This window comes from Aspergillus sydowii (genome assembly GCF_001890705.1).
Source record: "Aspergillus sydowii CBS 593.65 unplaced genomic scaffold ASPSYscaffold_8, whole genome shotgun sequence".
NCBI classification, from domain to species: domain Eukaryota; kingdom Fungi; phylum Ascomycota; class Eurotiomycetes; order Eurotiales; family Aspergillaceae; genus Aspergillus; species Aspergillus sydowii.
Window position 1 is genome coordinate 337,676 of NW_024467866.1, and position 25,967 is coordinate 363,642.

The 25,967-nt window shown below is 52.2% G+C and overlaps 13 protein-coding genes across 13 annotated transcripts; 7 read left to right on the plus strand and 6 right to left on the minus strand.

Moving 5' to 3' along the window:
• The first annotated feature begins 132 nt into the window (after window positions 1-132).
• ASPSYDRAFT_205790 (sugar porter family MFS transporter) lies at window positions 133-2,219 on the plus strand. Its single transcript, XM_040843888.1, has 6 exons — window positions 133-232; window positions 283-391; window positions 445-525; window positions 586-739; window positions 795-1,722; window positions 1,798-2,219. The coding sequence occupies exons 1-6, from the start codon at window positions 204-206 to the stop codon at window positions 2,042-2,044; spliced, it is 1,548 nt and encodes a 515-aa protein (XP_040700700.1). The 5' UTR covers window positions 133-203; the 3' UTR covers window positions 2,045-2,219.
• Window positions 2,220-2,570: 351 nt separating this feature from the next.
• Window positions 2,571-4,442, minus strand: ASPSYDRAFT_33053 (cytochrome P450; the record flags this gene model as incomplete). Its single annotated transcript, XM_040845049.1, has 6 exons — window positions 2,571-2,736; window positions 2,826-3,491; window positions 3,563-3,924; window positions 4,007-4,135; window positions 4,190-4,294; window positions 4,350-4,442. The coding sequence occupies 6 exons, from the start codon at window positions 4,440-4,442 to the stop codon at window positions 2,571-2,573; spliced, it is 1,521 nt and encodes a 506-aa protein (XP_040700701.1).
• A 347-nt stretch (window positions 4,443-4,789) lies between these two features.
• Window positions 4,790-6,644, plus strand: ASPSYDRAFT_133903 (uncharacterized protein). Its single transcript, XM_040840657.1, has 5 exons — window positions 4,790-4,987; window positions 5,039-5,135; window positions 5,196-5,685; window positions 5,746-6,279; window positions 6,339-6,644. The coding sequence occupies exons 1-5, from the start codon at window positions 4,863-4,865 to the stop codon at window positions 6,614-6,616; spliced, it is 1,524 nt and encodes a 507-aa protein (XP_040700702.1). The 5' UTR covers window positions 4,790-4,862; the 3' UTR covers window positions 6,617-6,644.
• Window positions 6,645-6,744: 100 nt separating this feature from the next.
• On the minus strand, window positions 6,745-8,105 carry ASPSYDRAFT_91207 (uncharacterized protein; the record flags this gene model as incomplete). The annotated part of the gene is made up of 3 exons (XM_040852447.1): window positions 6,745-7,555; window positions 7,624-7,883; window positions 7,941-8,105. 3 exons carry the CDS (start codon window positions 8,103-8,105, stop codon window positions 6,745-6,747), a joined length of 1,236 nt encoding a protein of 411 aa, XP_040700703.1.
• A 68-nt stretch (window positions 8,106-8,173) lies between these two features.
• ASPSYDRAFT_59355 (NAD(P)-dependent oxidoreductase) lies at window positions 8,174-9,276 on the minus strand (the record flags this gene model as incomplete). Its single annotated transcript, XM_040849684.1, has 4 exons — window positions 8,174-8,585; window positions 8,655-8,826; window positions 8,887-9,043; window positions 9,103-9,276. The coding sequence occupies 4 exons, from the start codon at window positions 9,274-9,276 to the stop codon at window positions 8,174-8,176; spliced, it is 915 nt and encodes a 304-aa protein (XP_040700704.1).
• A 121-nt stretch (window positions 9,277-9,397) lies between these two features.
• On the minus strand, window positions 9,398-10,751 carry ASPSYDRAFT_59356 (FAD-dependent oxidoreductase; the record flags this gene model as incomplete). Its single annotated transcript, XM_040849685.1, has 2 exons — window positions 9,398-10,672; window positions 10,734-10,751. 2 exons carry the CDS (start codon window positions 10,749-10,751, stop codon window positions 9,398-9,400), a joined length of 1,293 nt encoding a protein of 430 aa, XP_040700705.1.
• A 28-nt stretch (window positions 10,752-10,779) lies between these two features.
• On the plus strand, window positions 10,780-13,879 carry ASPSYDRAFT_47177 (non-ribosomal peptide synthetase). Its single transcript, XM_040847383.1, has one exon. It carries the CDS (start codon window positions 10,928-10,930, stop codon window positions 13,748-13,750), a length of 2,823 nt encoding a protein of 940 aa, XP_040700706.1. The 5' UTR covers window positions 10,780-10,927; the 3' UTR covers window positions 13,751-13,879.
• Window positions 13,880-14,398: 519 nt separating this feature from the next.
• On the plus strand, window positions 14,399-15,397 carry ASPSYDRAFT_47178 (uncharacterized protein). Its single transcript, XM_040847384.1, has one exon. It carries the CDS (start codon window positions 14,429-14,431, stop codon window positions 15,239-15,241), a length of 813 nt encoding a protein of 270 aa, XP_040700707.1. The 5' UTR covers window positions 14,399-14,428; the 3' UTR covers window positions 15,242-15,397.
• Window positions 15,398-16,095: 698 nt separating this feature from the next.
• ASPSYDRAFT_70021 (uncharacterized protein) lies at window positions 16,096-16,825 on the plus strand. Its single transcript, XM_040850491.1, has 2 exons — window positions 16,096-16,135; window positions 16,201-16,825. The coding sequence occupies exon 2, from the start codon at window positions 16,210-16,212 to the stop codon at window positions 16,603-16,605; it is 396 nt and encodes a 131-aa protein (XP_040700708.1). The 5' UTR covers window positions 16,096-16,135; window positions 16,201-16,209; the 3' UTR covers window positions 16,606-16,825.
• A 29-nt stretch (window positions 16,826-16,854) lies between these two features.
• On the minus strand, window positions 16,855-18,207 carry ASPSYDRAFT_47181 (NmrA/HSCARG family protein). The gene is made up of 3 exons (XM_040847385.1): window positions 17,835-18,207; window positions 17,368-17,785; window positions 16,855-17,317 (listed from the first exon to the last, which is right to left on the minus strand). The coding sequence occupies exons 1-3, from the start codon at window positions 18,006-18,008 to the stop codon at window positions 16,980-16,982; spliced, it is 930 nt and encodes a 309-aa protein (XP_040700709.1). The 5' UTR covers window positions 18,009-18,207; the 3' UTR covers window positions 16,855-16,979.
• ASPSYDRAFT_1104405 (uncharacterized protein) lies at window positions 17,926-18,482 on the minus strand. The gene has a single exon (XM_040839909.1). The coding sequence runs from the start codon at window positions 18,374-18,376 to the stop codon at window positions 18,071-18,073; it is 306 nt and encodes a 101-aa protein (XP_040700710.1). The 5' UTR covers window positions 18,377-18,482; the 3' UTR covers window positions 17,926-18,070.
• A 971-nt stretch (window positions 18,483-19,453) lies between these two features.
• Window positions 19,454-21,100, plus strand: ASPSYDRAFT_1103894 (uncharacterized protein). Its single transcript, XM_040839908.1, has one exon. It carries the CDS (start codon window positions 19,794-19,796, stop codon window positions 20,814-20,816), a length of 1,023 nt encoding a protein of 340 aa, XP_040700711.1. The 5' UTR covers window positions 19,454-19,793; the 3' UTR covers window positions 20,817-21,100.
• Window positions 21,101-21,383: 283 nt separating this feature from the next.
• ASPSYDRAFT_155763 (uncharacterized protein) lies at window positions 21,384-25,923 on the plus strand (the record flags this gene model as incomplete). Its single annotated transcript, XM_040842491.1, has 3 exons — window positions 21,384-21,674; window positions 21,730-24,156; window positions 24,187-25,923. The coding sequence occupies 3 exons, from the start codon at window positions 21,384-21,386 to the stop codon at window positions 25,921-25,923; spliced, it is 4,455 nt and encodes a 1,484-aa protein (XP_040700712.1).
• Between the last annotated feature and the right edge of the window lie 44 nt (window positions 25,924-25,967).

The following is a 25,967-nucleotide window of genomic DNA, read 5'->3' on the forward strand; positions in this document are numbered from 1 at the left end:
CATGAATATGCAAATCTTTTCCCCTGTTTGATTTTACTGGTGGTAGTCATTTCTCGTAACTCCTCCAATCAACCGCCTCATTGCGTTGCCGGCCTTGACGCGCTATGCCTTTGAGATAGAAGTACTTTAAGCTTTAAATTAGAGACAGACACCTCCCTCCAACCTCCAAGCGCTTGACAGCCAACACCTATACACGCGACGCAATGGTGCACAAGACGAGAATCTACAACTGGTACGAACGTCCACATCTCAGCTCGCATCACACCTAACTGGAACAAACAGGTACATCTGCCTGGTGGCCGCCGGGTGCATGGTGTTGATGGGCTACGATGCCTCTGTCTTCAACTCCGTGCAGAATTCCGATAACTGGCATGCTTACTTTGACAATCCCGTACGTATCTGTATCTCAGTCGTCTCGCAGGCTCGGCTCTGACTCCATCACAGGACAGCTACATGCTCGGCTTGATGAACACGGTGTATACTGTTGGTGGTATTCTCACAGGATGGTTCATCGCTGGTCCACTGGTACGGCAAATCAAATGCATTCTACAAAAAAAGAAAGAAAGAGGGACTAACCTGAGCCAGGCTGACTACATGGGTCGTCGGTGGGCAATGGGCATTGGCTGCTTCATCACGGTTATTGCGACCTTCATGCAATGCTTTCCTCCCGCCAATAATGCAGTTCCGGTCTTCATGGCTGGTCGTGTGCTTATTGGATGTGGGCAAGCCCTTGCTATTGGTAGAGTTGCCAGTACACCCTGTGCTCATATTGCGCCAGCTAATAACCTTTCCAGCCGCCGGTCCGATTTACATCGGCGAAGTCACCCCCTCCTACATCCGTGGTCTCGTCATGGCCTTTTGGCAGATGTTCTACTCGGTCGGTTCGTTTGTCGCCTACTGGGTAAACTATGCAGCAGGGAAGCATCGGGAGGCGCTGGGAGAGTGGGATTGGAAGATGGTCGTCATCTTCCAGCTGCTGCTTCCAGTCATCATCATCTGCCAGCTTCCCTTCATGCCTGAGTCGCCACGTTGGCTTGTCCACAGGAAGCGCGATGTGGAGGGCGCTCGAAAGGTGCTCCAGCAGGTCCGGGATACAGATGAGGAGATCGACAACGAGCTGGCTGCTATCCGCGAGGCCATTCAATACGAGAGGGAGGCTCTTGATAGCGGCAAGCGAGCATACATGACTCTCCTCAAGGATGCCAGTGTCCGCAAGCGTCTTCTTCTCACTTTTGTGCTCAACATTGGCCAGCAACTGACCGGCCAGGGGACGTTCAACTCATACTCGTCAACGATCTACCAGAAGATCTGGAGCAACGGCGACACGATCAACCTCATCAATGCTCTCAACGCAACGTTCGGTATCCTCTTTACGCTCAATGCGACATGGACCGTCGATCGTTTCGGCCGTAAGTTCCTTCTCATGGTGGGCGCCATTGGTATGGCGGCCTGCATGCTCATCACCGCACTTGTTGGTCTGGAAACACCCTCGACGGCCGAAGGGGCAAAGACCGAGCCCGTCGGTATCGCTATCGTGTTTCTCATGTTCCTCTTCGCCTTCTTCTACAAGCCGTCGTGGGGCGCAACCGTGTGGATCTACACCGCAGAGGTGTTTCCGATGAACGTGCGTGCCCAGGCAGTTGGCATGTGCTCGCAGATGCAGGGAGTCGCAAACACAATCTTTCAGCAATTCTTCCCCATTTTTTACGAGAGAGAGGGACTGTAAGTCACCCTAAGTCACCCCACTGGTTCAGCCTTTTTTTTTTTTTTTTTGAAGGTTCTGACCTGGTTGAACAGGAAATCATTCTTCTTCTTCATGACCTGTAACGCCCTTTTAGCAGTATTCGTATGGTTCCTCATTCCAGAAACGAAGAAGGTGGCCCTGGAAGAAATGGACGCCCTCTTTGGCGGTACGAGCCATGTGCAAAAAGGCGCTGCAATGCTACACGAGAGGAAGCTAGAACTTGAAGATACTGAGCAAGGGAAGGAGGATAGAGAGGAAGCCGAACATGCCGCTACCGGGCAGACCCCTGCCAGGGCGTAGAGAGGTCGTGTTGAAATTGAAAACGAAGTGCGCTCAGTGTCCTAAACCTGAATTCAACACGTTGGTGGATGTTTGACAGGCTCCATAGTTAAATGAAAGGTGCTATAAAAAGGCAAAAGATGTCCTAACCAACAACATAACACTTGCTACTGTATCATAGAAGACTACACATGGCATAGAGGTGTTTGACTGTTGTATGCAGTCCCTGCCCTTGATAGCGTGGCTAGGGATTGTGGACCAGCTACCATTAACTGCGCGGAAGAGGGTGGTGCTGGAGAGCGCAGGTCCACGCCCGGTGGTGTAGTAGACATAGTTGCCTGGTGAGGGTCAGTCGGCCATTAGCTTGTTTATTCCTCAAATAAATCATCTACTTTAGAAGGTAATTTCGTCCCTGAAGCTGACTAGCTCTAGCGTCCAGCAATAGTGGCTGTCGCACTCTGCAGAGTGTGTTATCTTGCCATTAGAAAGTTATTCAAATATCTCTTCCATACGGGTAACCAGGGTTAGGAAGAACCGGCAGGTCTTATCAGTCATTTCGCTTCTTCAACAAGATGGTCACGCCCAACTGCGCCAAATTGTTCCTCCTAATTTTGAAACCATCAGGTAAAGCCCCCTGGATCCTGACATCGAAATGGAGTAGCAGATATGCCAGAATAAGCCGAAGTTCATCGGCCGCGAAGAAGCGCCCTGGGCTAGAACACAGGGTTAATATTCACACGGAGTTACAACACAATACAACGAAGGCCTCTAGAAAGGGAGGTGGGTTATAATATAAACGTACCAAACATGCTTCCCATCCCCGAATTGCAGATAATGCGAATTCGTTGCGGTGTACCTGAAGGTTTCGGACTCCCTCCCCACCGCAAGGTCGTAGAACCTCATCCCGTCAAACTCATTCGGTTTAGACAGATACTTCTCGTCAAACAGCATAGCCCTGTTCGGTGAGAAGACGACCGTTCCTCTTGGGATGGTTAGACCATTCTTAAACGTGTAGGTCTTCTTCACGACGCGCGGAGCCCCCATCACGTCAAAGCAGTTGTACCGATGGGACTCCTTGATGAAACTGTCTAGTTTTCTCAAAGACTCGACCCCTTCTCTTGTCCAGGTCATATTGGATTTCTTCAGCGTCGAGGCTACTTCCTCGCGCAGAAGAGGGACATACTCGGGCCTGCTGGCTAGCTCGCAGAGACATTGGAACAGCACGACAGTGGTGTTGAAGCTGGCTCCGAAGGTGTTTGCTGCAAGGAGCTGGGCTATGTCTAGCTCAGTGAGATCACTGTTACCATCTTGTTGAGACCAGCGCCAAAACCAGTCTGTGAGATCTTCGGGCTGGTCGTTTTGCTTTGCCATCTTCTCTGATTTGATCTTTCGGTGGTTGATCAGGTCGAGGAACACTTTTTGCATTTTGTTTGACAGCTGAACCACACGGGTCGACTGTGCAATTATTCTGTTATATCAAGTCAAACGTTAGTCACCGTCTTGGGCATGGTAAGTAGGCAGGCAGAGTAGTTAGCTTACGGTCTCAGAGGCGCCGGAAAGGCCCTTATATACGGGCCCCCGATCAATATCTCCGCCGTATATTCACAAAACAAATCAATAATTGCTGGGTCTCGCCCAAGATCGCCAACAAGTAGCTTCGCAACAAGCCCCATTGTAAGACGCCTGGCGATAGTGTAGCCGTCGAACCCATTCCAGTCGCCATCAGCGCACATCTGGCCCGTTATCTCCTGTTGGAACGAATACTCGAGGTGCTCGATGAAACCGGTGAAATACCCGTCTGCCGATCTGCTGCGTGTTCGGGACCAGGTCAGGGCCTTGTTCATCATTGAGCTGTGGATTTTGTGGAATAGGCCCGGGGCTGTGTATTTAGATTGGAAGAACTAAACCCGCCTGACGTTAGTTTCGTATCCTTCTAGTTATTCTATTTGTGAAGCAAGTTGTAAAGAAGCTGGAGTAATCTACCTCTTGAATGGGAGCCGTGGAAGACAAATACTCATCCGGAGCATTCAGGTACTCTCTGATCATTGCATCGTTGACAATGCAAACGTGCCAACCGGTTGGGGTAGAGACTTGGAAGGCGAAATCTCCATGCTTTTCACAAGTTCAGGTCTGGGAATACTCAAACTGGATGACGCGAGCACTTACAAGTCTATATCCCTCTTCCAGCAACTCGGGAGCATGAGTACCGAAACGCCGGGCAGCCCTCCAGGATTCCAGTATCCCTTGTCCGCCCACGACGGGGACCTTGACCTGCAATCCTGTGTATCAGTAAGACGGGCTCAAAGGCGGAAGAGAGAAGGCATACCCATGACTGGTAGTACTGAATCAGACGAACAGACAGTGCGAGAGCCAGACAGGCTAGCAAGGTATATGGGTAGTCAAGGAGAGTAGCAGACATGGCAATTGCCAGACGTGGTGCAGTTGGGTTGATGGTTCGGTCAGAAAGGCCAGCCCTAGAGAATGAAGAGGGAACATGAAGGTGCCCATTGCCCAAGAGAATCTCTTGGAGCTAAATCGGTGTAGCTCAACCCGCATCAGCCACTGATGCCAGGAAACCCTTGCTGCACACATCTGATTATTGTGGTACAACAGCATATGCAGAAAGTGCTGGCAAGAATGCACAGAACAAGGGATGTGAGTCTAGGGGCATTACCCAAAACAAGAAAAGAACAGAAAAGACAAAAAAGACACAAGTATAAGACCGGGATACATCGGCTGGTCTCACAGATTCCAGAGCAAATAGCTCCGTAGCGCGCCTTCTCGGTATTACCATTATCTGCCCATCTACCTGTGCACCTCTCATCTCGGTCTCTATACAATGTCCATCCCACAGGATTGTACTGTTCTGGTTGTCGGTGGGGGACCGGGAGGCTCATACGCTGCCTCCGTGCTGGCCCGCGAAGGAATTTCCACCGTCCTGCTCGAAGCCGATCTGTTTCCTCGGTACACTAGCTTTACTTCTATTTAAAAGGACAATGCACTGACTGGGTCTAGCTACCACATTGGCGAGAGCCTGCTGCCGTCCACCCGGGAGTTTTTCAAATTCATCGACGTGTACGACAAGTTCGAAGCGCATGGGTTCATGCATAAGGTTAGACATACATATTTGTAAAATGAATGAAGAGGCTCATACATGGATGATGGGTTCTAGAACGGCGCTTCATTCAGCTATAATAGCAAGCCCCCAGCTTACACGAATTTCCTCGCCTTTGGCGGCCATGCCTGGAACGTCGTCCGCTCTGAGAGTGACCACATTCTCTTCCAACACGCGCGAGACAGCGGCGCGGAGGTCTTTGATGGCGTCAAAGTTACTGCGATTGAGTTCCAGCCCTCTCCTCGCGGTAGTAGCTGCCAGGACAACCATCAGNATTCCAAGTCAAATGCAGATCTAGATCTAGATCTAGAACGTCCTGTGTCCGCGTCCTGGAAAACCAAGGATAACAAGAACAGTGGGAAGATCAAGTTCCAGTACTTGGTTGATGCCAGTGGGCGTGCAGGGCTGATTAGCACCAAGTATATGAAAAACCGGCGGTATAACGAGGGCTTGAAGAATATTGCGACCTGGGGGTATTTCGAAGGGGCTGGGGTGTATGGCACGAATACACCAGCAGAGGGGGGCCCTTTCTTTCCGCGGCTACAGGGTAACTTTTCATCTGCGATTGTATGTTATTTTTCAAGCAGCTAACATCTGATGCCCGCAGATGGGACCGGCTGGGCGTGGTTTATCCCGTTGCACAATGGAACGACCTCGGTAGGCGTCGTCATGCAGCAGACAAGCTACACAGCGAAGAAGAAACAGACTCCCATCATGCGAGACTTCTTTCAGCGGCACGTCCACGACGCCCCCGGGATCTCGGAATTACTGGGCAAGGCAACGCTCGTCTCGGACGTCCGGTCAGCAACGGACTGGTCCTACAGCGCGCCCTGCTATGCGAGCCCCTATATACGCATTGTCGGGGATGCGGGATGTTTCATCGACCCGCTCTTCTCATCAGGTGTGCATCTGGCCCTGACGGGAGCCCTCTCTGCCGCTGCTTCAATCTGTGCAGCGATAAGAGGGAACTGCAGCGAGCGGGTAGCGGCGAGATGGCACTCTGAGAAGATTCAAGAGGCCTATACGCGGTTTCTACTGGTGGTGACGAGTGCATACGCGCAGATTACGGGGCAGGAGCAGGCCGTGTTGAATGAATATAATGAGGCGAACTTTGATCGTGCATTTGGCTTCTTCAGACCCAGTATGTTGTTTTCCCATTCATTTTTTTCTTGCTTCACATCAATACTAAGCAATGTACAGTCATTCAAGGGACAGTGGAAGTCAGTGGGGAGAAACTCAGCCGGGAGGAAGTGGCCAAGTCTGTCGAGTTTTGCATGCGAGTCATTGGGAAGGTGGATGGCACTATGAGTCTGGGCGCAGGTGCAGACCCTGACAGACATGGCGAACTGACCTGCGATCGCATCAAAAAGGAAGAGCTCAAGGCTGGTCTCGACGACTTCGGGGCTGATGTTGTGAATGGGATGACCGTCAAGCTTCAACGGGGGGCTCTAGGGCTTGTTACAGTGGGAACTGATTAGCTTGATCAATGCGCATAGAGAATGCTATTTCTTTTATTTTTTTTTTTTTTATTTTTTTTTAAAAAAATAATAATAAAAATAAAAATTAAAAAATAGAATATTCTTCATAATCATCTTCTGCTATAGAGCTATGTATCAACAATCCCCCGGACTACCTCGAGCACCGCCTGCCGATGATGACCAGCAGACACAGGCCGCCACACACGCACCAGACGCAATCCCACCGAGTCCAGCAAGACCCGGAACTGCCTCTCCGTCCGCTCAAGGGACGAGAGCAGGGCCATCATATGGAGATCGACCAGCGCATCCGACGGGTGGACCTGGGCTGGGCCTTCTGGCAACACACGGTCGTGGATGAGGAGTAGGGAGTCGCCATGCATCGCATCGCGGATATGGCGCAGGATTATACGCGCCTGTGCGTCTGGCCAATCATGCAGTACCCTTCCCAGGAAGTAGATCTGCGCGTGCTTAACAGGCTGCGGTTCGAAGAAGTCATGCGGCATCGCCTGTACGCAGCCTGCTGCCTCCTTGAGTTCTGGAAGCATGCTCTCGATGACGCCCGGGATGTCCTGGAGGATAATCTCACCTTTGGATTTCAGCCACGGCAGCGTCTCCAGCAGGACCTTGCTTTCGTGTCCTACACCGCCGCCGACGTCAACGAGTTTGAGCCTTGCGGTGCCTTGGAATGTCGCCTCTTGCAGACGCTGTGTAACGGGGAAGGTCTGCGTCCAGCGCTGGACGTTGTGGCGTGCGACGCCGGTCTGCATTACCTGGTTGAACGCAGCTAGGAGGGTCGGCTTGTGGACTAGCCAGTTGAAAAAATGCTTGTCCGTGCTGAAGCAGTGTTGGAAGGGTCCGACGTGTGCGTTTTCCGGCGATCTGTACTTTGTTTCTCGCAAATAACTAGGCAGTTTTGCGATGATTTGGAAGTGGATGTCGCTGGCGGTGTCAATAAAAAAAAAAAAAAAAAAAAAAAATATACAAGCCACAAAGGAAAGGAAACTCACAAATGCATTATGATGAAGCTCGCCAGACAGCCACCCTGGATGAGATTCTGCACCACAGGCTCAGCCCTGTAGCTCCCCAGTGCCGTGACGGTGAAGACTCGCGACACCACCAACGACCGCAAGATCCGCACGACAAGCAAGGGATCGGCATTCGCGGCGGTGGCAAGCTCGTCGCCCGTGAAGTCCTCTTTCGAGGAACGGTGGACGAAATCGAAGATGCCCATGTCAATGGCAATGCGGACCGCCGCTACGGGGGTCATCTATATTGCTTTACCGTCAGCGAATGCGACCAATCTTCGCCCGGTAGACGTGCTTACAGCAATTGTCGCTCTCTCCAGCTGCTCACGAGGCTGCTCGAGGCTTGCGGACAGCTTCTGGCAGGCCTTCAAGAGCTCTTCTCGCTGCTGGTGGGCAGCTGCCGGCTGCCTGGCAAGCAGATCCGCGGCCTCGGAGATGGAAGCAGTGAGTTTCGCCAGATCCATTGCGGTAGAATTGGAATAATAATTGTGTAAAGTGGCATAGTCACAGCTTAACTAACTAACTAATACTTCTACGCATCCCTTCGTTTCACTTCCGCACTCTCAAAATCCAGCCCAGCCTCCTGCCGAACAACGCCATACAGCGCCGCCGAGTCCAACTGTCGATCTTCCACCTCAGAAAACGCCTTCGCCCGCTGCAGATGGTCCAGCATGACCTCTCCGACGGCCATCCTGGCCCCCACCGCAGCAGCACAGTCCATTGCATGCCCAACGTCCTTCAAGGCCAAGTCTAGGCTCGACCACGGCGCCTGTCCGCGAGGCGGCATGTAGACCCCTTGCGTCAAGCGCCTGGAGACCATCGCAAAGAGAGGACCGAACTGCACATCCAGCAGGTTCTCGAGCACCTCAGAGTCCAATTGGCTCTTCTCTGCAAAGACGTGAGCTTCGCCGATGATCTCCGTTAGCCCTGAGACAAGGAAGTTTCTTTGAGCGGTTAATCAATCAGCTACCTTGTTTGTTTGCTGTGCAGGAAATGGAAATGCACAGACTCACCCGATTAGTTTCAGCAGACTGGCCTTCTCGGCCTCGGACGCCACATGCAGCATATCTCGCGCTATTACGCCCTTGATGTACGGGGATACTCGGGTGATCGTGCTGCGAGCACCAGCGGCGACAACCAGGATCTTTCGCTCTGCGGCCATGGGAGCGGAGCCCAGTATAGGTGCTAGCATGCATGAACATTCGAAGCTAAACGAAAAGAAAGAAAGTAAGCAAGTCAACATACCCGAGACCATGGAAGCCTTTTGCTGCGCCAGGTGCGCGGACACGGCCTTGGTTGTATCTGGATGGACGGTGGTGGTGTCGACGATGATCTTGTCGGTTAAGCTGCCTGTGGCGATGATCTGTGCTACAATGCTCTGCAGGGCTTCATCGTTGCTGGTCTTGGAGGGTGAGCAGAGTCGGGACAGGGACCGCGACAGGCAGGATAGGGTGCTCTTACCGAGATGAAGATGATATCGCTGCGCCTGATCACTTCAGCAATGGAGGCACATTGGGTGGCTCCCAGAGCAGTGACGGCATCGGCTTTGCAGGCAGTGCGATTCCAGACCTGCAATGGAGGCAGACCCTGGCCTTGTAAATGTCTCTGGAGGTTTGCGGCCATGGCAAGGCCCATGTGTCCAAGTCCTATCCATCCCAGGTGGGAGATTGCGTTGGCCATTGTATTGATACTTGATTTGGATACTTCGTTGAAAGTAGGGCTACAGCCTTTAAACAGCAGGACTATGCACTTGTAGCTACAGCTCTGCCTCCACGTCATACAGAACATCCCCGTTCAACACCCCAGACACCGACAAGCCCCAGAACTGGTTGACCCGCAGCATCATCCACATGTACCATTCCTTGACCCAGACCGTCCAGGGCGACTGGTTACGGCGCATGTTGCCGTTGCGCTGTGCGATCTCGTTGATGCGCGTGATGCGAGGACGCCGGATCGCATCGAACTGCTCAAACACCTCCCCCAGCGTCGAGTACCTCCCATCCTGATACTGCGCCAGTAACCCCGAGAGCAGCAGCACATCCTCCAGCGCCAGCCCCACGCCCTGTCCAGCGTGGGGTTGCACCGCATGCGCCGCGTCCCCCATCAGCAACACTCGAGAACCAGAGCCAGGCGCAAACCACCGACCCCCTAGCGGCAGGCGATAATGCGGGTAGAAATGGAGCTCCTGGCTGGCGTCGACCAGATGGCGCAGGTATTGCCCCCACTGGCCGGACACGCCGCTCAGAACGGTGTCCAGCGAGCGACGGCAGTCCGCCAGCTCTTGCTGCCGGTGGACGGACCAGCCATCACGGAAGTCGTCGGTACACGCCACTCCCTGCGGCAGGGCGACCTGCTTGCTGAAGAACCAGAAGGTCTGGTTGGCGATGCAGGGCGCGGTGGCCAGCATGCCGTGGGGGGTCATGGTCGAATGCAGGCAGGCTGGGGTTTCATTTTGGGGCTTGTCGTCGTCGACGATGGCCGAGATGGCAGAGATGCCCGAATACGCCGGCTTGATCTCGGCATCGACATGCAGCCTGCGCACCGTCGAGTGGATCCCATCGCAGCCCAGCAGCAATGATGCGGTGTCACTGCTGCCGTCAGAGAAGGTCACCGTCACCGACTCGCCTTGGGGGTGGTCCACGATGGAAACGAGTTTTTTGTCATAGTGGATGGGGACCTGGCGTGCCCTTGCGCCGTCACGAAGGCATTCGACAAGATCCACCCGGTTGATTCGGTGATACCCGAACCCTGTCCTCCGCTTCACCTCGGTGGCCATGTCCACTTCACGAATGACACTGCCCGACGTGGAATGCAGGATGGTTCTGGTTACATCCACCCCCCGCGCAGCGATCGCATCCCAGAGTCCAAGACGGTGCAGAACACGTAGACCGTTTGCAGGGATCCCGAGGGACCCGCCAATGCCTGCAGTATCTGGTTTACGGAGCTCGTAGATGACCGGGTTCAGCTTATTGTGGTCAGCTAGGCGGATGGCTGCTGCGAGGCCTGTAGGGCCACCCCCGATGATAATGACCTGTGCCAGTCAGTGGTCCGGATCATGCCGGCAGCAGGGAGGGTGGCAAGGGAGCAAATACCTTCTTAAGATCTCCCATTATGGTTGTCTCTGTCGTTTGGCTTTGGCTGGAGTGGTTGAGGAGAGCCGAAGAGCACGACGGCTGCTCTTATACCTTGCCCGTCGCTCGGTCCTGCGGCCAAAGAGGGCGCATGCAGGCAGGCAATCCTCGCTTGTAGATATTCCACCGTCATAGTTGTTTCCCACTTAGCTACCATGGGCTTCTCTAACCTCACAATCCTCCTCGAGACTGTTGCCAGCCAGGACAGCAGCGGCAGTGTCGTCTGCTACCCCCCTCACAACACCAGACAACCCATATCCCATTCCTACCGCCAGCTACTCGAGGCCGCAAAGACGGCCTCGTGGGCACTGTGCTGCCGGCGAGATGAGTTCTCTCGGGGCCGCGTGGTTCTCATTCATTTCGATACCCACTGGGAAAATATCCTCTGGTTCTGGGCCGTCTTGCTGGCCGGCTGCATCCCAGCCATGTCCACCGCGCTCTCCAACAACCCCACGGCGCGTGTATCTCATCTGGAGCACCTGGGTGCCCTTTTAAAAGATCCCAGCTGTCTCACAGCAGCGTCGAAGCTGGCGGAATTCGGAGATCAAGATCATATCATGCCTATTGCCGCCGAATCGCTGAGCAACGACATGGTCAAAGCCCCAGCTGAAGAGCTGTGCAAGGCCCATCGCGCCGCTGGGCCCGACGACCTTGCATTCCTGATGCTGACCTCAGGCAGCACCAGCCATGCCAAAGCAGTCATGTTCACCCACGGCCAGGTCTTCACGGCGCTCGCCAGCAAGTACCAGGTGGTGCCATTGCCGGAGAAGACTTCTTTTCTGAACTGGGTTCGCTGCGACCACGTTGCAGCTATTCTCGAAATCCACCTGCAGGCGCTCTTTGCCCGCAAAGATCAAGTGCACGTCCAGGCGCTGGACGTCCTGTCCCAGCCCCATGCGTTTCTGGATATCGTCGACCGCCACCGCGTCTCTCGCACCTTTGGGCCCAACTTCTTCCTCGCTCGCATGCGCACCATGCTCGAGGGCCACGGCGACGACGAGCCCCGCCGCTGGGACCTCTCCTGTCTGCGGTACATTGCCTCTGGCGGCGAGGCAGTGGTCACCAAGACCGCTGCTACAGTGGAAAAGCTGCTGGCTCGGTATGGAGCACCTGCAAGGACCATTTTCCCAGGATTTGGCATGACCGAGACGTGCGGGGGCGCTATCTACAATATGGACTTCCCTCATTATGATACTGAGCGAGGACTGGAGTTTGCATCCCTGGGGAAATGTGTGCCGGGTCTCAGCATGAGAGTTACAAGCATCGTGGACGACCAGAAGACGGCACCACCCATCGTGGCTCCGTCTGGAGTCGCGGGCAACCTCGAACTGACAGGGCCCCTGATCTTCCCTGGGTACTTCAATAACCCGCGCGCGAATGAGCAGTCCTTTACCAGTAATGGCTGGTTCCGCACGGGCGACCTGGCGTGCATCGACGATCATGGACACCTCCATCTGCTGGGCAGGGCCAAGGAATCCATGATTGTCAACGGCGTCAAATACAGCCCGCAGGAGATTGAGACCGCACTGGATGAGGCAGGCAAACTCCCGGGCCTCGTCCCCAGCTTCACCTGCTGTTTCTCCTCCTTCCCACCGGGAGGCGATACGGAGGCCATCTGCGTGGTATATCTGCCGGCGTATTCCCCCGATGATACCGCCGCACGAGCTGCAACAGCAGACGCCATAGCCCGGATTGTCATGATGTCGACAGGCGCGCGGCCCCAGGTGCTCCCGCTTGATCAGTCCCAGCTGCAGAAATCAGCCCTGGGCAAGCTATCCCGGACCAAGATCAAGATGGCGTTTGAAAAGGGCGAGTACGCCTCTTATCAAGAGACCAACAGCAAGGCCATCAAGTTGCACCGCGCCGCAGCCCACGTCCACCCTGCCAACGAGCTAGAGGAACGCCTACTCGCACTCTTCGTAGCATGCCTCGAGCTCCCCGAGGAGTTCGACGTGCAGTCCTCCCTCTTCGACATCGGCATCACCTCCGTCGACCTAATCAGACTGAAGAAGCACGTAGAAGAACAGCTTGATCTCGCGCAGGAAATCCCCATCGTCACCCTCATGGTAAACCCAACCGTGCGCGCCCTCGCCACAGCCCTAGAAGCGAGCCAACGCAAGCATTCAACAGGCACATCATATAACCCCGTTGTCACGCTGCAGTCCCAAGGCGAAAAGACCCCGCTATGGCTCATCCATCCGGGCGTCGGCGAGATCCTCGTCTTCCTCAACCTCGCCAAGTTCCTCGTCGACCGGAAAGTATACGCGCTCCGTGCGCGCGGATTCAACGAGGGCGAACAGCCCTTTGAAACAATCGACCAAGTCGTCCGCACTTACCACGCTGCTATCAAGGAATACCAGCCCCAGGGACCATACGCAATAGCCGGCTATTCATACGGCACAATGCTCGCCTTTGAAATCGGCAAGGTGCTCGAAGGGAACGGCGACACCGTGCGCTTCCTCGGCTCCTTTAACCTCCCGCCACATATCAAGGCGCGCATGCGCCAGCTCGATTATCAGGAATGCCTGCTGCACCTGTCGTACTTCCTCGGGCTGATGACAGAAGAACACGCCCGCGACCTAGCAGCATCCCTCAAGGCCCAGAATGCAACGCACGAAGAGGCACTCACCCGTGTCCTCGCAGACGCCGACCAAGCCCGTCTCTCGGAACTCGCTCTCTCGCCGGAAGGTCTATCCAAGTGGGCTTGTCTGGCCTTTGCCCTGCAGCGCATGGCAGTGGACTATGACCCGTCTGGCTCGGTTGCAGGGATCGACATCTTCTACTGCAATCCGCTTGCCGTGGCGGCGGCGTCCAAGGCGCAGTGGCGCAGTGAGCATCTCAGTAAGTGGGAGGCGTTCTCGCGCTCGCAGCCGCGCTTTCATGATGTGGGAGGGGCCCATTATACCATGCTTGGGCCGGAGCATGTTTTTGGGTTCCAGAAGACGTTGAGGAAGGCGCTGGAGGAGAGGGGGATTTAGCAGACACAGCCCTTGTTATCCCTGTCTACCTCTAAGTCTAGAAATATCATGCCAGGATGAGAATATTACATCAATACCTAGAACTGTGTATACCAAGTACCAGCAATGGAAGCTTTTCACTAGCCCCAGCGTGATATTTCTATCTAATACCCATAGTCTGACGCATAGACGCTTGGTAACTCAAGGAGAAACTGAACATCAGTAAGGTATGGGCCGTCAAGAGCTTTCCGTAGCATTTTATACAGTTGAAGGCTTTTTCCACATGAAATGGGTGTTGCACGTTCTTGGATGCTCGGAAATGGGGCAGCCTTGCCCCAATCTTACTTGGGTAGGGGCTTGAGATATAATATCTTTTCTATACGTGGGTGTCATACATTAGCCACAATATGTTTTTAATAGAGATTGGCTTATAATACTACTATAAGGTAAGACTTTAGACTTGTACACAACAGCTCCAACTTGATAATATATTTAGACCTGCTTACTTTAATATTTATAGTAGAATAATAAATCGAGGAAATGTAGAAAGATGCCCCGAACCTACTGGCGCCACCTGATTGGCTCCTGTTGCCCAATAACAGTTGGGCACAAACAGTTGACTCATTCGTCCTTGTTACTTAGGTAGACAGTTAATTCAATTCATTATCAGTCTGCTGTTTGATCGTCATACTAGGAAACATGACAGTATCTTTCCAAATACTCTCCGACCTCCATCTCGAAACTCATTCCTCATACGGAAGCTTCCAATTCGCTCAAACCGCATCACACCTCGCTTTGCTTGGAGATATCGGCCATGTCGCCAACGACGAGCTGTTTTCCTTTCTAGAGGATCAACTTGGTCGCTACTCGGTTGTCTTTTTCCTCCTGGGAAACCATGATCCATACCACCTGTCATTCAAAGTTGCCAAGGCTAAAATGCGCAGCTTCGAGACGTCCATGAACAAGAGATCTTCATTAACGGGTAAATTCATCTTCCTCGACCAGACAAGGTACGACCTAACCGACGACCTGACCATCCTGGGATGCACTCTATTCTCGCGAGTCTCACCGCGGCAAGAGTTCGCCGTTGAAAGCCGCATGGTTGACTTTAGAGATATCCTACGGTGGAACGTGGACGAACACAATACGGCACATGAGTCCGATCTCCAGTGGCTGAATGCTCAAGTTTCTTCGATAGCTAGAGAGGAGCCCCAGCGGCAGATTGCAATCTTCACCCATCACAGCCCGAGCGTTGATGCCCGGTGTACGGACCCGAAACATAGCGGCAGTGAGGTGTCTACGGCTTTCAGTACGGACCTCAGTCGCGAGGAATGCTGGACGAATCCTTCGGTCGTAGCGTGGGCGTTTGGTCATACGCACTTTAATTGTACTTTCACGGATATGGATGGAAAGGCGGTTATATCGAACCAAAAGGGCTATCGATTGATTCCTGCAAAGGACTTTAATGCGGAAAGGGTATTTACCATTGGGAACAATAGCGATAGCTCTTAACCTATCCCATGAATTGCTTCTCATTCCACTTGTCAAGGTGTCTATTAAATGATATTGAACTATATAAAAACATGCTCATGTGTATGTAAAACAGCCCAGCTCACCCGGGCATAAGAGTGAAGCAACCCTACTCTACAGGCTGTGCCGATCGAAGCCGACAAACTCCAAGATATGTTTGTCGGATGCTCTCCGCTCTATTATCACAGCCCCAGCATGGACTGGAGTCATTCTATGCACATCATTCTTGGCACATTTCCCTTTTGGGAAACTGGTCTGAATGCCCGAGCCAGCACTCGTGGGGGCGATTAGCATCACGTCGTAACTGGTAAGGTACATGCCTGATGGGGCCAGATTGAGATCAACTTATCGGGATGTATGTAGCCATGGTACATCATGCAGCATGCAGGCTGTGAGGCTGAGGCTGAGGCAGATCGGATACCAATACCATTCCCAGGAGTAGAAACTGGTGACAGTTAGCCTTCTTGGCAGTTCGTTTTCGTATGAACCACCAGTTTCTTCACGCAGAATGTGGATTCATATTGTAGTGCGTTGTTGGTTGGAAGGAGATATACACCTCTGCCCTATGCCCTCGTCACTCCGCCATCCACCCCACCCACCCGTCCTAGGATAATTGTAATGCGGAGATATTAGTGATATCCACTCGTCTGTGGAGCCAATGCACTGTGCCCGGGGCTGTGATGCTTGATATACCCCAGAACGAAGAGGAAATTCTACAATAGGAAGTCTTCAATGAGGGGTATGGATATTAAATCGCGCACCAGATCATGTATCCAGAAAACTACTTAAGGGGCCTTGAACCACCCCTAACCTCCTAGACATCATCAACTATCTCAGAAAAACCATTCAGACTCTTAAATCTCAATTCTTAACCAGGTAAGTACATACATACCTCCCCCTGCAGAAAGAATTACACTGAACGAAACCTTACCAAACAACAGATCCAAAACATGCACTTCCTAACTCCCATCGCCATGGCACTCGCCGCAACAGCGACCAGCGCCGCCGCAAAAGACATAAACTGCGGTGGCAGTGTCCTGTGCAACACCCCCGGCGCCCCCGGAATCCGCAACGACCTGATCAAACAAATCCTCGACCACGTCCAGGGCCGCGACGACAACGAAGAGTTCGGCGAGCACGAGTACATCGACTGCCAGGACGAAATGTGCGCCTTCTTCGAGGAGATCGGGGACGGTGAAACCAAGACCATGTTTGATGCCAAGTGGGGGCTGCAGGCTTTGTTGGATCATGGATGCAGTACTTGTGGCGGGGTGCCGATTAACCCCGATAGTCATGATGTTGGGGAGGGGAAGTTGAAGGTTGATTATGTTAGTGATCCGCTCTGAAGGATTTTTTTATATGTGCCCTTGAAGTTGGGAGTGTGCATATGATCAAGGGCAGGAGGTTGCCTATCCGACTTGCTTTCATGGCAAGACGGAGCTATTGGCATTGGCGAGAGAGTTGCTTAGAGTTGAGTTATCCAGTCGGGTAGGATGGACGTCTTGTACATAGTTAAGTACAATGTTTATTCAAATTCGAACTCGCCAGTGAAGTTCCAGTTTTTACCGAGTTTAAGCTACATACCGAAAACGAATCCCGCTGCTGTATGTTTTTGCTTTTAAAGTATTTCTTGTTTGAAATTCATTTTATCCTAGCTTTCCTGAGGAAGTGTCACTACCTAAAGGTTCAAGGTAACAAATTAACACCGGTTACAAGTGATCTAAGCAAAAGCAGCCTTGTTCTGCTGCAAGAAATCCTTCCAGGTGGTCGGCTTGAACCCGGCATCCGCCAAAAGATCCTGACTCTCCTTCAAACTCTTGCCGTTGTAGTAACCCGGGTCTTCAACGAATAGGTGATTCTCCAACATCTCCAGCCCGAGGTATCCCGGCATGAAGCTCTTGTAGGTATCGTTGTCGACGCGGACAAACCGGGTTTTCTGTCCAGTCACCTCTTCGAATTCCTTGAGAATGCGGGTCGGCGTGTAGTAATCAGCTGCAGCGAGGATCTGAGACCCCTGTGTTTTGGACGGATTCTTGAGTGCAATGCCGACATATTTACCTATTCACTATTAGCCACTCCTCAGCTCCATAAAGTAAGAGTCAACATACCCATATCAGCATCAATATCAACAAGCGGAAACTGCGCACCCTCGCCCACAGGATACGCCAGGCTGAACACCCCATCCTCCCCCTTGCGAATCATACCCATGGACGTATAATTCGACATGAAATACCCCGGAAGCACAAAGCTAGCCGGCAGACCCAGGGAGCGGATGTACTGCTCCACCTGAGCCTTGTGGTCGAAATGCGGGACATCCTTCAGCCGGCCGCCAGTCGTCTCGGTGACGTTTAGCAGGGACGAGTAAATAATATGCTGCACGCCGGCCTTCTTTGCCGCATCAGCGACGTTTCGGCCCTGGGTAAGTTCGAGGTCGGAGTTCTCGGTGAATGTGGGCGTTGTCACGAGGAAGACGGAGTGTGAGCCTGTGATGGCTTGGACCAACGAGCTGACGGAGGTCATATCGGCCTGTGGTTGTTAGTTGTGCTGAATGTGTATGGGGTTGGTGAGGGCGTACGCTGATCACTTCGACGCCCTTTGATGCGAGGGCTTGGGCATCGGGCTTGGAGACGTCGCGGGTGATTCCACGGAGCTTGAACTGCTGGGATAGGGCCGAGTCGGCGAGGACAGTACGGATGACAGAGCCGCCCTGACGACCTGTGGCTCCGAAGACAGTGAGAAGCTTGGACATGTTGAAGTTGTAGGTTGAAGTAGGGCTTGGTGTGTAGTAGTGTTGTGGTGTTGCAGGCAATGTTATGCTTGTTGAAAAAGAATCTTTCTCAGGGAATCAGGTCCCTGATATACTTTCCACCCTTCGGGCGTCTTGCAAGAGTCAATCCCGGATTTATAATGACCAGGCCTGTTCTGCTGCTGCTCAAGCTGGTTATGCCTACCAAATGACATCAGGACACCAGTATCCTCAGGCACCAAGGCCGCCGCTGAATAAAAAGTCGGAGGTTCGCGCGCGCGAACGCCGAGCACCGACAACACTAGACTAGAAGTGGTTAGTGCTGTGTCTTGCGGTTCCACTGCGCTGTGATTGGTCGATGTATACAACATACGATGGACCACCAGATCAAAACAACCTCATGCAACCTCATGCATAATAATCATTTCGTAATTTCGCGGTTCGGGGCATTCGGATGGACTTGCCGATTCTTCTATATATTCAACTTGGTCCCAAGGAATGTAGTGTTTGAAAATATTGCTGAAAAACCGTAGCAGTTACTCACCTTCAGATATATATCGAGTAGGTATATCCCTAACTTACTGGACACCTTTTATTGACATTCATTTTTGCATTAGGATATACACTTATATATGGAAAATGAAAGAACAAAAGGCCCAACGCAAGTTCACCCACCGTCACTGCCACACTTAACCACCTCGACACGCCACAAGACGTATACAGTATGAGGGAACCTTCAGCGACAGCCAATCTAACGAACTCAGAATGTTCCATTCGAAGATACTCAGGCACCAGTATTTACCTCACCAGCCCAGGAGGTGTGATTCACACTCAGACTTTGGCCGTCAGCTCTGGCCTCTCCAAATTTACATCTGGTATACGGTGCTCTATGAGAGCAAAACTGTGAGCCTTGGGGTCTGCGGAGAAGGGAACTACGAGAAGGTGAAGTCAAAGTTAACACTATGGGAGTGTTGGGCCATTGATGAGACCACGAAAGCGGAAGGAAGAGAAGAAGGTTGAGGAAGGTGCCACCGTCGACGGTACATTCCATGTCACAGAAAGAAGACCCTTGCAAACGATTGAGGAACGAGATGTCATAATCCATCATCAACAACCTTCCTCGGTGCTGGATCGCTTCTCCGGCAGGGAGATGATCTTATGATGGTGGATACCTCAGATGACTGGCCACCGGAAGGCCATGGCGCTGCTCTGTTGTGCTATCGTCAGTCCACCCGGTCCCTGATTGCCCTGAAACACAGGGGTAAGCATCTGGGTGATGGCGTCCAAAGATTCCAAGCCCCAGATACGCGATCGTTGCGCGGGAGTCTCTACTATTGTGGTCGCCTGCTGCAGGGGACCTCCAGCAAAGGCTGTCCCCAGTGTGGTACATGGGTGTTTGGTATTGGATGGGGAGCACCCATTGAAATGCTTATAACATGACGACCACCAACGGGGAAAGAACCATGCACAGGCTTCGGAAAACTTTGATATGCTCAAGGGTGGTAGTGAGGTCACGAAAGGAAGTTCCTGGTGGTGGTTCCTGTACCTTAACCCTGATCCCCTGATCCCCTGATCCCCTCGATTCTTTCTACCTATTCTACCTCCTTCTTGACATCTCTTATCTGTATCAAATCACAAAATCCTGCTGCTTCTGATCGACAAATCTATCTATATCTTGATATACCTACATTTGAACTTCTATCTGGACTTGGCCGTATTCGCCCAACCTCCAGCAGATTCTCTGATTAACGAGTACAGAACTTCCGTCTATTGAGCAGGGACCGAGCTATGGCTCCCGAAGTTTCTTCCAGTGGAAAGGGAAACAATAAGGCATATGAGGCTCATCACAGACCTGGTTCAGGAAAATGCAACCAGGCCGCGAACAGCAGCGCAGCTCACAGACCCAAAAATGGAAATAACAAGCCCGGCCAGGAGACTAACGGTGGCAGACAGCCACCAGAAAATGGCGTAAAAGGCAAGAACAAGAAAGGAAAGAAGAAGTCTAAGAACGTCCAACGTCAGCTTGTGGGTCAAAACATCGAAAAAGCTGAGGAGGATCGGGTTCACATTGGGAGGTCTGAGGTCCTGTTGGAGGCCACTGATGAGCTCCCGTATATCAAAATCGATGAGAAGATCAACGCCATAAACTTCGCAGATGCGGCGCAAACTACAGATGAGCAGTTGGTTCTGTTTGTTGATGGCTCGTCCTCGACATGTGGCCCATCCAGCATCGCCTCCCATGGTATACCAACGCCTCCACCCACGCCGACAAGCTCTTCCCCGCCGACAAGTGCGTCCCCGACGCCTCCGTATCTTGCCAATCACCACGGTGGGGCAGCGGTTGTATACAAGGAGGCTGACACATGGGAATCTGTCGGGTTCAGCCTGCCATTTATCCACGGCTCCGACGAGGCCGAAATGCGTGGGCTTGAACAGGGCTTCGACCTGGCCCTAGGAGATCTCCAGGACAGCTCCAACTCGAGGAACAAAGTCCTCGTCTTTACTGATTGCCAGGGAGTGATGAGGAAGCTTGCAAAATGCTTGTCTGGCAATGTCCAGCCCCGAGTGCCGGCGGAAGCGATGGCAGCGTCCAAGGCTCGCCAGCTCCGAAGATTGGGCATGACCGTCGAAGTGCGCTGGGCTCCAGCCCATATGGGAAAATTCAAGTCCGATGGCAACTCGACCGCTGATATAGTCGCGAGAAACGGCCTCGCGTATACTTTCAATCTCTCCGAGGACCGTGCAAGAGGACTTGCCGGCGAGGTGCACCGGATGGAGGACCCGTTCTTACGAAGACCACCACGCATTTGATCGGTTAACCTCTTTTTTATATTTCTTTTTGGGACTGGCAGTTACTGTAATTTGTTTTGTTTACATGTTTTCGCATTTGTTGGGATCAAGATTGCTAGATTTATTATCCTTGTTACACCAAAAGTTTTTGATTAGGGCTAGATGAATAGCGTGTTGGTTACAGATCGACAAATGATACTTCACTTCAAACACACCAATAATCAACATAGCCATGAAAGTAAACGATTAGGCCTATCGCAAAATGATATCATAAACCCTCCATGGACTCCATGGGTTGCCCGAGTTGCCCGGTGCTCATAATAGAAGCGGTAAGCAGAACCCTGCCAAGGCAGTTGAGCCCCTATCCAATAACAATAAACAGCACTCAATAGTAATAAATTAGTGTCGATGCACACTGCGCATGAACGACTCAGCCCCATAGCGATCGCCATAACTCAGCCTTGAAGTGGCCCGCCTAAGACTTCATAATTCCTTTCTTAAACCCCATCTCACTTATCCTCATACACTTCTTTTCATGCTTCTTCATTCATTGCATGCACTCCATGTAATCCTCAGAGGCAAAACACAATGACGATCTCTCCATCCTCCACAAAAGCACCACCACTAGAACGGCGCACCTCCGCCCTAAAAGGCGAGATCGTGGAGATCTGGTCGCAAGTCCAGGCCCGCGTCGTCCAGCTCGCCGGCGGCGACTCCTCCAAGATTCAAGCCGATCTGACCATCGAGGGCGTACTGGCTGTTCTCGACAAGGCGCAGGATGCGTCGGCGAAGAAGGATAGTAGTATTCGGGACGCGTTTGAGAAGACGTTGCAGTTTATTGATACTGTTGGGGGGATTGTTGCGGGCGGTGCGTCGGAGGTAAGCTTAGTTTTCGTGTGTTTTGATTTGTGTGTGCGCTAATGGTAGTGCCCAGGTGTTTGGCCCGTCGGAACTATGTTTCAACGCCGTGAGTATGGTGATCCAAGCATGGCAGGGATACCAAGGTGTATTTGAGAGTCTGGCGACGCTTCTTGAGAAATGTGGGCAGTACATGACTCGGCTGGAATACTACATCAGAGGTGGGCTTGATGCGAAGCTGGCGAAAGTCGCATGCCAGCATCTGCAGTTATTCGTCGAGATCTGTGATCGCACGATCAAATTGCGGCGATCGAAGCGGCGGAAACTGATCGTGTTCACGAAACTGCTTTTCCTTAACGACAATGACATTGATGATTTGTTGGAGAAGATGAACTCGCTTGTTGATGAGGAGGGCAGGCTTGTCACGGCGCAGACATTCAGTTTTGCAGCCGAGACGGTGGTCAGCACGCGTGAGAACCTGGCGATTAGCAGGGCTGTTAATAGCAAGATTGATATGTTGATTGCGAGTAGGTCGGATTCGCTGAAAGAAAGCGATACGAGGAGGAGGAAGGAGAAGATTCTCGAGACGCTGGCGTTTGACGAGAATAAGCTGGACCAGGACAAACGGGAACCAGATCCGTACTGGCAGAGGGTGTACTACAATTACCGCAAATTTGTCGTCCCTGATACTGGCCAATGGATTTTCTCAGAGCCTGAGTTCAAGGCATGGGAGAAAGGAAATGAGGAGGCGCCTGCGATTCTGGCGATTGAGGGCACAGAAGGCTCAGGAAAGAGTTACCTAGCTTCGACAATTATTCGACGACTCAGAAATCGCAGTTCTGCAGAGAGTTCAGACTCGAGGACCCTTCTCGCTTTTTATTTTGTCGAGGGTGACTCCAAGGAGGAACTGAAGAGAACGAACCATCTGGATGTCATCGCCAAATCACTGGTCTGGCAATTTGTCCAGGCTGATGCCTCGTACATGAAGTCTGTTGCCAATATTTGCGAGAGAACTAAAGACATGGATCCGCACGAGATCCCAGGTCGGCTGCTGTTTGATAACAAGGACATCGGCCAGACCATCGACGCCAACTTCTTCATCGTCATTGACGGCTTGAACGATATCGTCGGCGATACCTTCGTCTCATTCCTACAAAACGCCCTGGCAAGTTCTGCATCACACCGCAAGATCCGAATCCTTTTGACTGGCCGTCCACGCGCATTCGAGCAAATCTCTGCGAATAAAGATATCACGTTCCGCTCAGTCCACATCAGTGAGAGAAATCGGCAGGACATTAACATGTACATCGAGTCAAGGATGGACACAATCGACGCCCTGAGGAATAAAGAGCGTTTTGGAGTCTCCGATCTCCGAGAAAAGATCCGCGTTGCGCTTCGTGACAAAACCGCAGGCGATTACTTCAGAGTCAACACCATTCTCAAACGAATCAGCCACCTGGACTATGTGAATGACATTGACCAAGTCCTCGAGAACGCGGGTAAAGAGCGATCGCAGCAAATCGAGGCCGAGATTGAATCCCTGAACAATGTCAGAAGCTCGAAGGAGATTGCAGAAATCAACGAGATTATTCTCTGGATTCTGTATGGTAGGGAATGGTTGCAACCTCGACAGATGGCTGCTGTTTTGTATACCCAAAGCGGCGAGCTTTCGCTGCTAACGCTCGAGGCAAAGCTCCAGCTGAAGTATACTTTATTCGAAGTGGACAGTGACGGGGACGTCGATTTCCGCTCTTATGAAATTGTCGACCTGATCCCTGAAGGAGGCCAGCCTTCCAATGACGAAAGCCAAAATGCAAAGAAGATTTTACCTGAGGAGGTGGACATCGTTAGACACTTTCTTCGCAGCGTCTGTCCACCGCAGCTGTACGACAAGTTCGACTTCGAGGCGGTATTCGAACAGAAACTTCACCATACTGGCGGGCATATATACCGGGACGATAAGGACACTGCCGAGGCCAAGCTTGCAACGACTTGTCTGCGTATTCTCACAGAAGAAAGAGACAAAAGACGCGAAACGCTCAGGCCTTACTCTGTCAACTATTTCTATCAACATCTATCCGCGGTTGATCTTTCGCAGGTGGACCGGCAGTGGAAGCAAGTTATTGGCCCACAGTTAGTGAAGCTATTCCTTGATGAAGCTTCAACTGATGCGCTTCTATGGACCCAGAACGCGGACGATGCTGCAAATTTTGCATGGATGGCCCGTTCTGCATGGTTAGAAGGCGACGGTGCGGCGAAGGAGGTTGTGCGCTGGCTACGAGAGTCGGTGGCAATTAGAGACGTATCTGGCGGCTCAGCCAGAGCCTGGGTATCCAGTCTCACCAATAGCTCGAATCCGGAAAAGCAGTTACTCCAAGGGCTTGCAAAAAGAATGGTCGTGCATTGGCTCCGAGAAGAGACACCTCAGGTATTAGCTGTATATGCATTCTCCTTCATTCTCGGGTGCGTGGAGAGGGTACGTTGCATTGATATCTCCCATAACGTGCATAACGCTGACGCCCTTTACTTTTAGATTGATAGCAACAAACCCCAGGAGGCTAGCACAGACCACGAAGCCCCGACGCCCGAGGACATTGCCGAAATTGAAGAATGGTCACATACCCTGCTGGACTGTAAAAAGGACTCTCTATGGGAGGTCCAGGTGGCCGTTATCCTGCATAATTTCCACCTCGACTCGCAGGCTGAGAGGAGATGCCGCCATGCACTGGAATTGGAACCGAAGAACTGGAGAGCGTCATACTACCTGGCTCATGTGGTGCCGTCAAACAAGGAAGCCGTTGACATTCTGAACAATCTCATTGAAAGACTTGGAACCGACGAAGAATGGATGCAAGGTCCAAATCATGCCTGGGCTTTTGCGGAAATGCTTTTCGATAGAGGACAGCGGTACTGGGAAGTAGAGCAGTTCGACGAAGCTATTGAGTCGTTTACGCAATCTGTCCAGGTGAACTATTCCGGCTTCAGGCGGATTCTGACCATAATCGGACAGTATTATGATAGACGCCTGTGGTCGGACATCCTGGCGCTGCTCAAAACGATACGAACAGGCGCTGGCGATAAAGCGCACCTATCGAGGATGCTCGTCGATCTTGCTTCCGAGGAGACTTTCCACAATATTATCCTGCAAACAGCTGTCGAAACAGGCCAGTTCGAGTTCATCGAGCAAGTATACGACGACGCCATCAAACTATCAACCCAGCGTGAGGCGTACACCAGCTTATACTATATCCGATACCACTATGCGAACGAGATATTCCAGCAGGATAACGGAGAGGATCGCGCTATCGGACTCTGGGAGGTGGCCCTAAGGGATGACCTCCCCCGATCGTTCTTAGACATCGATTACATCCTACCAAGCTTGACGATGAAGTTAGCACCGGTATATCTAGCAAAAGCACGAGCTGCAGAAAAGGGCTCAGAAACAGCCCGTGATTACCTCGAACGTATCTCATCGATCACCCCGGACGAAGCATCCGAAAGCCATGTCATCCTCCCAGCCAAGCTCTATCTCGCACGCTACTACCAAGTAATCGGGGACGAGAAAAAGGCGAAGCAGATTGTCCGAAGCGTGGTAAAATTAGCACTGGAGATGCTGTCCGACAACGACCCCGAGAATGATTATCTCGCATTCTGGCGGCTATTGCTTGTATTCCTTCCCCTGAACGACGACCAGAACGCGCTGGCGGCGGTGACAATGGCCGCGTTAGCCAGTCGCACCGCGTTCGCAAATGTAAACCCCGGCGTACCACATCTAGACGAAGTCAAGAGGAACGGCAATAAGGATCAAGGAGGGAAAGAGCACAGCAAGAAAGAGCGAAAAGAGCAAAGCCCTCGACCTCCGGCCACGCCCAATAGCTTGCAAACAGGCCCAGAGCAAGCCCGGCCGAGTACACCGAACAGTGCACCGAGGACACCTGAGCTTAGGCCGACTGATCCGGATACAGACGAAGAGCTGCCGCCTGTTTTCGCGATCTGTGATGGTGGTTGTGGTAGTTATTGGGAGACGGCAAGTGAGATGTGGTGGTGCAAGGATTGCATCAACTTGACTCTTGATCGAGATTGTTTTGATCAGCTCCAGAGTTATTCTTTGCCGTTGAAACTGTGTGATAAAAGGCACGAGTTCTTGGAAGTCCCTAAGTGGGATGACTCTGTGCTCAAAAATGCTCCGCGAGGCTCGGTGCCGTACGGGGAAAAGGTTATCTCCCTCGAGGAATGGAGGAGGGAAATTGTGAAGAAATACATAGAGTAAGAGCTTGCCTATTCTCAACATGTACTTAACTACGAGTGCTAAAT